We start from the raw sequence: 10,151 nt of genomic DNA on the forward strand, positions 1-10,151 counted from the left end.
CTGGAGCCTCCAGTAATTTCTGCGCCACCTCCTCCTATTCCCTACTCTACATAGAACAGTACAGTACAGGAACAACCCTTTGACCCATAATGATATGCCGAAGCAGCTAAAAAATAATTTTTAACAAAACTAATCCTTCCTACCTACACGATACCCTCCATCTTCCTCATATTCATGTTCCTGTCTAAATGTCTCTTAAAAGCCTCTAATGTATCCCCACTCACCTCTTCTCTTCTCTTCTCCATACCTACCCATCACCTTCCTGTGGTGCCCCTCATCCTTCCCTTTTTTATATGTCCACTTTCATCTCTTATTAGATTCCTCCTTCGCCTATCAGCTCCCAGCTTCTCAGATCACCCCCCCCACTTCCCTGTCCGCCCACCTAACCCCTCACGTGATCTCACCTATCACCTTCCAGCTTGTACATCTTCCCCTCCCACCACCACCTTATTCTGGCTCTGGCTCTTTCCCTTTCCCCATTGACCAGTCCCGATGAAGCGTCCCGGTCCAAAACATCGGCTGTTTATTCCCCTGAATTGCTGCAGCCTGACCTGCTGAGTTCCTCCAGTATTTTGTGCTTGTAGCTCTAGGTCTTGCTGTTCAACAACACTCCCCAGTGCACGAACTGCCCTGGCTTCACCATTATCATCATCACCCTGCGCCGTGCCGTATGACGTGGCCTATCCATGGCCATGATTGTTCTTAGCAAGTTTTACTACTGAAGTGGTTTGTCATTGTCTTCTTCTGGACACTGTCTTCACAAGATGGGTGACCCCAGCCATTATCAATACTCTTCAGAGATTGTCTGCCACTTGTCAAGGTGATTATGTAGGTGAAAATGATTAGTAGGTTTGTGTGTCAGACAATACTGGCGATGAGGTGGACAGTAAAGAAAGCTGCACTGGCTTATGACAGGATATTGTTCAACTGAGAAATAGGGTAAGGGAATGGCAAATGGAATATGACTCAAACAAGTGCAAAGTGATGCATTTTGGAAAGCTAAACCGGGTCGCATAACCAGGACTTGTGATATGCACCACCTGCTCATACGACCGTCCACCAGTTGCTCCCATGGCTTCATGTGACCCTGAGTAGTGGTGGTGCTGGTGGGGGGGTGGTGTTTAAGCAGCTGCTATACCTTACCCAAGGGTGATCTGCAGGCCGGTGGAGGGAAGGAGCGCCTTACGCCTCCTTTGATAGAGACGTATGTCCACCCTGCCACCCAGCCCTGGTTTAGCTTTCCAAAATGCATCACTTTGTACTCGTTTGAGTTAAATTCCATCTGCCATTCCTTTATCCAGTTTCCCAGTTGAGCAAATTTACTAATCGTTGTCATGGAAACATACAAATCTACAGCACATTACAGGCCCTTCGCCCCACAATGTTGTGTCGACCATGTAACATACTCGAGAAACTGCTTAGAATTTCCCTGCCCTCTACTTTTCGAAGCTCCATGTACCAATCTAAGAGTTTCGTTAAAGACCCTATTGTATCCACATCTGCCACCTTCGCCGGCAGTGCATTCCGCACACCCACCGCTCTCTGTGTGAAAAACTTAGCCTTGACGCCGCCCCCCCGTACCTACTTCCAAGCACCTTAAAAATATGCGCCCTCGTGTTACCCATCTACATAATCATACTGATTATTAATATATATATGACAAACAACAGGGGTCCTGTGGCACGCCAATCTAAAAAAAACTCCTCTACTACCAGTTTTTTTTCAACCAGCAAACTAATTTTGTCTCCGATTTGCGAACGTACTCTGATCCCAATGTACCCTGACCTTCTGGACTATGTCTGTGCCACTCATGTTGATATGTATGTATTTATTTATTTAGAGATACAGCTCGGAATAGACCGTAACCAGCCCCGGACAACCCTGATCTAACCTTAACCTAATCACGTGACAATTAACCCTCCCGGTACCGAGATTCATGAAACACACATCAAAGTTGCTGGTGAGCGCAGCAGGCCAGGCAGTATCTCTGGGAAGAGGTACCGTCGAAGTCCTGTACAGTCCTGACGAAGGGTCTCGGCCCGAAACGTCGACTGTACCTCTTCCTAGAGATGCTGCCTGGCCTGCTGCATTCACCAGCAACTTTTATGTGTGTTGCTTGAATTTCCAGCATCTGCAGAATTCCTGTTGTTTCCAATTGACAGAGCTGTATTGACCCCTGAGCCCCGCCCTGTCCCCGCCTCCTGAAGCTCCCCGGCACGGTGGGACTGGGAACCCGGCCGAGATGGGGTCGTTCTCTCGTTATTTTCGTGGAGTCACTTCAGAGGAAGTGATACTGACCAGAGGCTGAGGATAATTACATAGAATACAGAACAGTTCAGTATAGGAACAGGCCCTTCGGCCCATCATCTCTGTGCGGAACGCGGTGACATTAAACTATATGCCTGCACATGATATATATCCCTCCACTTCTTGACTGTTCATGTATCTGTACATATCTCTGCTCCAACCACCCCTGGCGCCCGCAGTTCTCTTTCTAAAAACCAATTTGTCCCACAGATCTCCTTCAAACTTTCTCCCACTCGCCTTAAACCCATACATACCCTGTAGTATTTGACATTTCTACGCGGGGTGGGGGGGCAGGGAATTCTCCCTATTTATGTTTCATTTCGAGCAGCGTGTGTGTGTGTGTGTGGTGGGTGGGCGGGGGGAGGTCGAAATGTCTAATTCCTGCATCGCACGGAGAATGGAGCAATGGGTAAAGCCCAGAGTTGATCCTGCACCCCTCCCCCCGGCACTGTGCATGAGTATGGAGCTTGTTTATCTCCCTGTGACCACATGAGTCCACACTCCCCACCCCCCCCGCCCACGGGTACTCGGTTTCCTCCCACATCCTAAAGACGTGCAGAGTCGGTGGACCAATCGGCTGCTGTAAATTACCCCAGTGTGTGGCTGAGGGGTGGACTCTGGAGGGTGTTGACGAAAGGTGGGCGGGGGGGGGGAACAGCTAGACCCTGTTCCCTGATTGAGCAACTGGACCCTGTTCACCGACAGGGCAACTAGACCCTGTTCGCTGATAGAGCAACTAGACCCTGTCCGCTGATTGATCAACTGGACCCTGTTCGCTGATTGGGCAACTAGACCCTGTTCAATGACTGGGCAACCAGACCCTGTTTCCTGAATGAGCCACGAGACCCCGTTCGTCGATTCAGCAACTGGACTGTGTTTGTAATGTTCCCTCTAAGGTGTGCGTGTGTGCACACATCCTTGGCTACGAGTGCACAAAGGAATTTAAAATGCACTGAAACGGTTGTCACCCTCTACCGTTGTTGGCATGTTAAGTATATTTGACGATCGTACACAATCGCATTTCATTTTTCGTTGCCCGATGTGGACGCAGATTTTAGAACTGGCTTATTTATACTGTTTTTATTGAAGAAATTATTGACGCATTGTGTCAAATTCCAAGGAAGCCCAAAAGAACTGCTAGTTAATTTAAAGGGAAACAGAAGAAACTGCTACTCCGAAGACCAATGAGGTCAGGAACGAGCAGCTACGAGAAATATTTACACACAATACAAAAACCGGTGTTGTGGAGATGCAAAAGTTGCTGGGGAATTTGTAAGTGAGAAGAAGTGGAATGATATTTGGAAACTTGACTTTTTAAAGCATCATTTAGCGAGCAAATCACATATGGATGGTGTGCAAAAGCTCCAGCGTGAAAATCCTTTATTACCCGCTATAGGCCTGCTACGTATGTTTTGCAAGAGTGCAGATGAACGAGAGCGAAAACGATGAAACCCAGAGGAGATCACAGTTCTTACTGACAGTTGTTTTATTTATTTTAAACAATGAACAACGAACTGGACTTGGTAGTTTGTTATCCTAAGAAAAGCTTTAGGTTTAGTTCAACTTAAACACTCAGCACGTTCATATCGTCACAGAGCAAAAAAAATTGCACAGCACAAGATTTTTGCATACACTGATCATCACAAATTAGAAGGAACATCGCTTATTTTCTGTTTGAGCAATTTGAATGGGAAAAGCGGCCCAAATCTCGTAGCTGGAACCTACGCCCCCTGGTCTTGGACGCCTCTGTTCAAGCAAAGGTTCATCATCATCCATCCTGATTTGTACATTGCATGACTGCGAGATGCTTCCGGCCTCCCCAGATCCTATTCGAGTGTTTTTATCTAGTGGGATTGATTTTTTCCTCTGTCTCTCTTGGCAGTGGGAAGAGGCTGTGGCCGTGGACAAAAATTTCCAGACCACACGGACGTACCGGGTGTGCAACGTGGAGCTTCCGAACCAGGACAACTGGCTGCGCAGTAGCTTTATGCGGCGGGGAGAGGCTCGACTGGTCTACGTGGACCTGAGGTTCTCCGTCCGGGACTGCACGTCCTTCCAGGGGGCCGCTGGCTTCTGTCGGGAGACCTTCACCCTCTACTACCGCCAGTCGGACTCTGAGGAGACAGTCCCGGCCGCCGGCGCCCAACAGCTGAGAGCGGCGTACGCCAAGGTGCAGGAGGTGGGAGCCGAGCACGTCTTCAGCCTAGGGAGCGGCGGCCAGGTGAACAGGGTCACTGTGAGGGTGTGGCCGCTCTCCAAGGCCGGCTTCAGGCTGGCTTTCCGGGACCAGGGGGCGTGCGTCAACTTGCTCTCCGTCCGGGTCTACTTCAAGAGGTGCCCGGCCACCGTCGCCAATCTGGCCCACTTCCCCGAGGTGGCAACGGGCGATGGGCCGTCCTCGCTGGTGGTGGCGGCCGGCTTCTGCGTGCCCAACGCCGAGGACGACTCCGTCCCACTCAAGATGTTCTGTGGCAGCGAGGGCGACTGGGTGGGAGGCGCCGGCGCCTGCCGCTGTCGCCGCGGTTACCGGAGCAACGAGGAGCTCACTGCATGTACAGGTATAGAAAACACCCGGATCCCCCCCCCCACACACACACACACACACGTCCCCATTCCTCTCAAACACACTTGCAGCAGAAAACGCACACCTGCCTACCCCACGCACTCTCTCACCCCTCATTTCCCTCGCAACACAGACGTATACAACCCCCGCACACGAAACAGCCGTCCCTCATTCTCTCACATGCACACCCTCATTCCCCCCCCCCACCTCACCAGAGGTCGGGTTGCCCATGGATGCTGTGTCCCAGCTTTCTACGTGATACACCGACCAGAGCAGTACAATATGGATAGCAAGCTCGCCTCCTCCGCACAGCTGATGAAGGCAAAGGAACGGCTGGTACAGTTTGGCAGCAGGAGTCGCCAGTCAGCGTTAGGGACCCCAGCTGCGGATTTCTCCCCCGGGGTTTGCTCCCGAAGGCTTTCCCACGACTGGGTACACCCACAAGGCAGCGGAGCTTGGAGACCAGAGTTTTCCTTTTCCTGGGTGAGCTACCAACCACTCTGACGAGTCCCATCTGCCTGAAGCGAGGGGTTTTAAGGTGTCAGTAACCTGCCTTTGCCACTTCTCCTGTCACTAGAAATTGTTCCGCCGGGCTCAGTAGCTAAGCCACGCGTGAAGGCCAGGAGCTGGACTTGATTGTCAGAGACTGTTCGAGACGCAGCCATTTAATAAGTAGTGGAGCTTATCCCAATTTCCACTCCCGGTTAAAGCTAACTTAAGGAACCACACTTATCACAAAAACTCCCTCCCCTTATCCCCTCACATTCAGAACCCCCCGCTCCGCCTTCACGCACTCTGACACTCTCCATACACACAACCATCTCTCACATATCGCCCCCACGCACACCCTTCACACCCCACTCCTCTGACACTCCCCACACTCCATACACACCCTGAAATCTGCATCAACGTCACAGTCGAGTCTGTTGATACGTACAAGTCTGTACGGGTACAATGAGGAGCTTACTTGCTGCAGTATCACAGGCCCAGGTCATCGGAGACGAGTACATTGAACTGCGCTGTGGTCCGAACTCCCACCCACTGCCGTTCACCCTTCACTGAACAGACAGCTAAACCACAGCTCGCCATCCCAATCTTTCAAGCTTCTCGACCCTGCTCTCCAATCTCCTTCCACGTCGCAATCGACGTGTCGGGTCGCTCTGTGTTGATCAGCCGCAGTAGCCATCACCGCTCCCCCCCCCCCCCCCGCAACCCTGTCTGTAGGGAGTTGATGGGAGTGTGGGGAGATTGAAATGGGATCGGTGTAAATGATCGGCACGGACTCTCTCTAGGGTGGTGTGTTATTTCAGGAAGTCCACTCTGCTGTGCCTATGAGCTAGGCCCCACCTTTAGGACAACCCAGTGTCTATGTTTCCGCCCAAGTACGCCGATCAACAAGCCCGCCTCGGCCCTTACCCGGCGGGGCCGCACCAGCAGAAGGTTCTCCCGGACACTGAGCAGTCCGGAAACGTTGTCCATTCACAGACTCTGCTCCTGCTCAGGCCATCCCGCCCCCCCCCCAACATTCCAGAAGGCCCTCCCACCCCTGTATCAGTCCTTTGCTCTCCCAATTTTTCCCATGGGGTCAAAAAGCCGAGCTCTTCAAGTTTTTGTCTAAGGGGAGAATTAGGGAGGAAATTTATTTACTATTTTTATTTATTGCGGGACAGCGCTGAATAGGCCTTCCAGCCCTTTCAGCCGCGCCGCCCAGCAATTCCCCAGATCAACCCTAGCCTAATCACGGGACAATTTACAATAACCAATTAACCTACCAACCGGTAGGTCTTTGGAATGTGGGAGGAAATAGGAGCACCCGGAGGAAACCGATGAGGCCACGGGGGAAAAGTACTATCTCCTTACATGCAGCGGCTGGGATTAAATCCGCAATGACTGTACTGTAAAGCGCTTTGCTAACCACTACGTCACTGAGCTGCCTTAGGAGGAGATGAGGGTCCAGAACTCACAGCCCAAAGCAGAAATGCGTCTACACATTTCGCAGACGTTGGAATCGTGAGGAAATGAAAGTCCACCAGGAGGCTATTCGGCCCATTCTATATGCGTTAGTCAAGGAAAATGCTTTCCAACCCAACTCATTCAACTCTGTTGTTGACTGGTCTTCCAGTAAACTTTTCTGGCTCGGACAATGAATTCTAGACCCCCGACTCCTCCCTAATTCTTCTCTTAGTTAAAGCCTCGGCGTTCGTTTTTTTAAACCCCACCCCACCCCACCCCCATGGGTCACCAACTATATCCCGGGCCTTCATAACTTCACTAACTCCACCCTCCCTCCCCACAGAAATTGAAGACTATGTGACGCTCACCCCCACCCAATCATCCCAGAATGACCCGCGCCCCTCCTGCATCCAATCGGAAGAGCAGATTGCCCTCTTGCGAGCCAATGGGCGCCTGCTGGAGGAACAGGCTCGGACCCTGGGACAACTGGTACGGGCGGTGGGGGCCCTCAACGCCACCCTCAGTGCCATCTTGCAGAGGCTTCCCGGACTACTGGAAGGAACGGCCGAGGGTGAATCCTCGTCGGATGCTGATCCCGGGCGGGGAGGACGGAGCTCCCAACTAACGCCATAGACATTGGAACACCCAAGGGATTGTGGGCGGAGCAAAGAACTGCCGGAGGAATCTGGAGTTCTGCAGGGTGCAGGGAACTGTCGACGTTTCGGGTTCGAGACCCGGCATCGGGACTGAACGGAGAGGAGATGGCCAATCTCTCTCTGTCTCCCAAACCCCAACTTTTCCCCGTCTTTCCATCTCGTCTCATCCCTTATTCCCCCTCCCCCCTCCCATCGTTAACTGGAGCTCGGGGCCATTTTAAAACCCCGCCCCTTCCCCCACAGACCTGTCTGTCCTCGGCCTCCTCCACCGCCAAGGCGAGGGCAAACTCAAGCTGGGTTGTGGGGGGTGGGGGCGGCCGTATCAGCACCTCGTGTTCCCCCTGGCTTGAACATTGGAATTTCCAGCAGAGAAAATCTGCAGAAGCTGGAAACCCAAGCAACGGACAGAAAATGCTGGAGAAACTCAGCCGGTCAGGCGGCACCTATGGAAATGAGTCGAAGCCAACAGCTTTCATCGGGCAACACACATCAAAGTTGCTGGTGAACGCAGCAGGTCAGGCAGCATCTATAGGAAGAGGCGCGTTCGACGTTTCAGTCCTGACGAAGGGTCTCGGCCTGAAACGTCGACTGCGCCTCTTCCTATAGATGCTGCCTGGCCTGCTGCGTTCACCAGCAACTTTGGTGTGTGTTGCTTGAATTTCCAGCATCTGCAGAATTCCTGTTGTTAGCTTTCATCGGGACCGGAAAGGAAGGGAGAGGTCAGAGTAAGAAGTTGGGGGGAGGAGAGGAAGAAGTAGAACGTGATACGTTAAACCGGGAAGCGGGGGGGGGGGGGGTTGAAGTGCTGGGAAGTTGATTGGTGAGAAGGATAAATGGCTGATAGCAGAGGGTAGAAGACCGTGTGAGAAAGAGAAGGAGGAGAGCTATCTGAGAGAGGTGATGGGCAGGTAAGGAGATAAGGAGAGAGGGAAACCGGAATGGTGAAGGGTGGGGGGGGGGAGGCAACAACTACAAGAAGTTCGAGACTTCAAGAGATCGATGTTCATGCCACGAGGTTGGGGTCGACCTGCGCGGAATATAAGGTGTTGCTCCTCCAACCTAAGTGCGGCTTTATGGCGGCGGTAGAGGAGACCATGGACTGACATGTCGAGATTTCCATTTTCCAGCAGCTCCTTTATCCCCTTTCTCTCCTCCTATCTCCCCAGTTCCTCCCCCCCCCCATCTCCCTGTTTACTTCCCCCTCCCATAGTATATAGAGTCGTTTTCTGTGACTCTGTTACGCGGGAAATGGTTCTGGGTCGCGAGTTATGAGATTTTGGAGTTGCAATTATGGAGAGAATACATGTAAGAAATGTATTGGTATAAAGGCGTAAAAGAAATTTGCTTTGTGATTAATTGCGTCCAGAGGGGAGGGGTTGAGGAGGGCCGTGGTCGAGAGGAAGGGGGAATGCGGAACCTGGAAAAGACCCCGTCGGCTGGTTTGAAGTTGGTCTCAGGGAGCGAGTGGCGCGTGGTTTAAAGCGAGCGGCAGACAGGGAGTGAATGACACGAGTTTTTGGCTGCAGCTGGTTTCCAACACATCAGGAGCCTTATCCCTACATTATTTAACCTCTTCACTTGGATTATCTTGGTTATGAATTGCAGCAATTGTCCTAGTTTGCAACTCGACCTTCCCTATTTCAGTGACCGGCATTCTGTCCTAATCAATCAATGAGAATTGATCCTGGCATATTGCCGTCCCTGCGAACCCGATATCCGCACCCCGCCCCCAGCCCCCAGCCCCGTCCGATTCTCTTAATCACGAAGAGGATTTGGAGTCCGGGTGCTAGCTTCAGAGGACAACAGTCGGGAGTGCCCCGTGATTGCCGGCCGCACATTGGAAAGCGGTCCGGGAGTTCAATAGGCTGGAGAGGAGAGAACATTCCGGTCACTGCTGCTGCTCTCGGCTGGCCAGGAAATACAGGACGTCCTCTAGGTTCAGCACTGCTTTGAGGTGCGATAAATTCCTGGTGCAGTTGACACTGGAATCAGTTTTATGTTTGGAAGATGACGGTAATACACCTTCAAGTTGGACTGCCAACCGCCATCAAGAGGAGAAGGAGCGGAGGAAGAAGAGGAAGACGGCGACGACTCTGACTCCCCCGCGGGTCTAGAATGGGCATTTTAGTCCACGTAGCTGAGTTGGGCTGCATGGCTCGTTTCCGTGCTGTGCGACTGTCGGCGTAGCCCATACGCACATGTATAACAACCCCAACATTTGCATTTTAGATACGACACGGCCGTGCGATTAATTTCCAGTAAATCCAGGATTCCAATGAGTGGGAACCGAGTGCAGTACCAATACCCAATCGGAGCTCTCGGAACCGTCGGATTATCAGATAATTCCTTGTACAAAATTTCCACAAAGGGACGCGGAAATTCTGTTTATTTTACCGAGCTTTGGTCCTTAATTAGACTTGCTGAGATGTCAACGCGTCTCCGAGATGCGGTGTTGAACCTTTGCGGTGTCAAAGGTCTCGACCCGGAACGTCGACTGTCCATCTCCCCCTACAGTGGGCCTGCCCGACCCGTGTGCGGCTCGGAATCCCTTCCCGAGCCGCCAGTGGAAGTGAACCACATACAGTAGATTCTGCAGATGCTGGCGATCCAGAGCAACAGACACAAAATCGCTCTAGGTATTCAGCAGGTCAGGCAGCACCTAAGGAGCCAAC

At 52.0% G+C, this 10,151-nt stretch overlaps 1 protein-coding gene across 2 annotated transcripts in view; it reads left to right on the top strand.

Annotated features, from left to right (window-relative positions):
* LOC134346931 (ephrin type-B receptor 3-like) overlaps nucleotides 1-8,913 on the top strand; it is a 69,748-nt gene extending 60,835 nt beyond the window's left edge. For both annotated transcript variants that reach the window (XM_063048802.1, XM_063048800.1), the window contains exons 3-4: nucleotides 4,190-4,865; nucleotides 7,167-8,913. In XM_063048802.1, coding sequence (XP_062904872.1) covers nucleotides 4,190-4,865; nucleotides 7,167-7,456 — 966 coding nt within the window. In that variant the 3' untranslated portion in view covers nucleotides 7,457-8,913. The remainder of the gene's footprint in view (nucleotides 1-4,189; nucleotides 4,866-7,166) is intronic.
* Nucleotides 8,914-10,151: the final 1,238 nt, after the last annotated feature.

This window comes from Mobula hypostoma, chromosome 5 (genome assembly GCF_963921235.1).
Source record: "Mobula hypostoma chromosome 5, sMobHyp1.1, whole genome shotgun sequence".
Lineage (NCBI taxonomy): Eukaryota > Metazoa > Chordata > Chondrichthyes > Myliobatiformes > Myliobatidae > Mobula > Mobula hypostoma.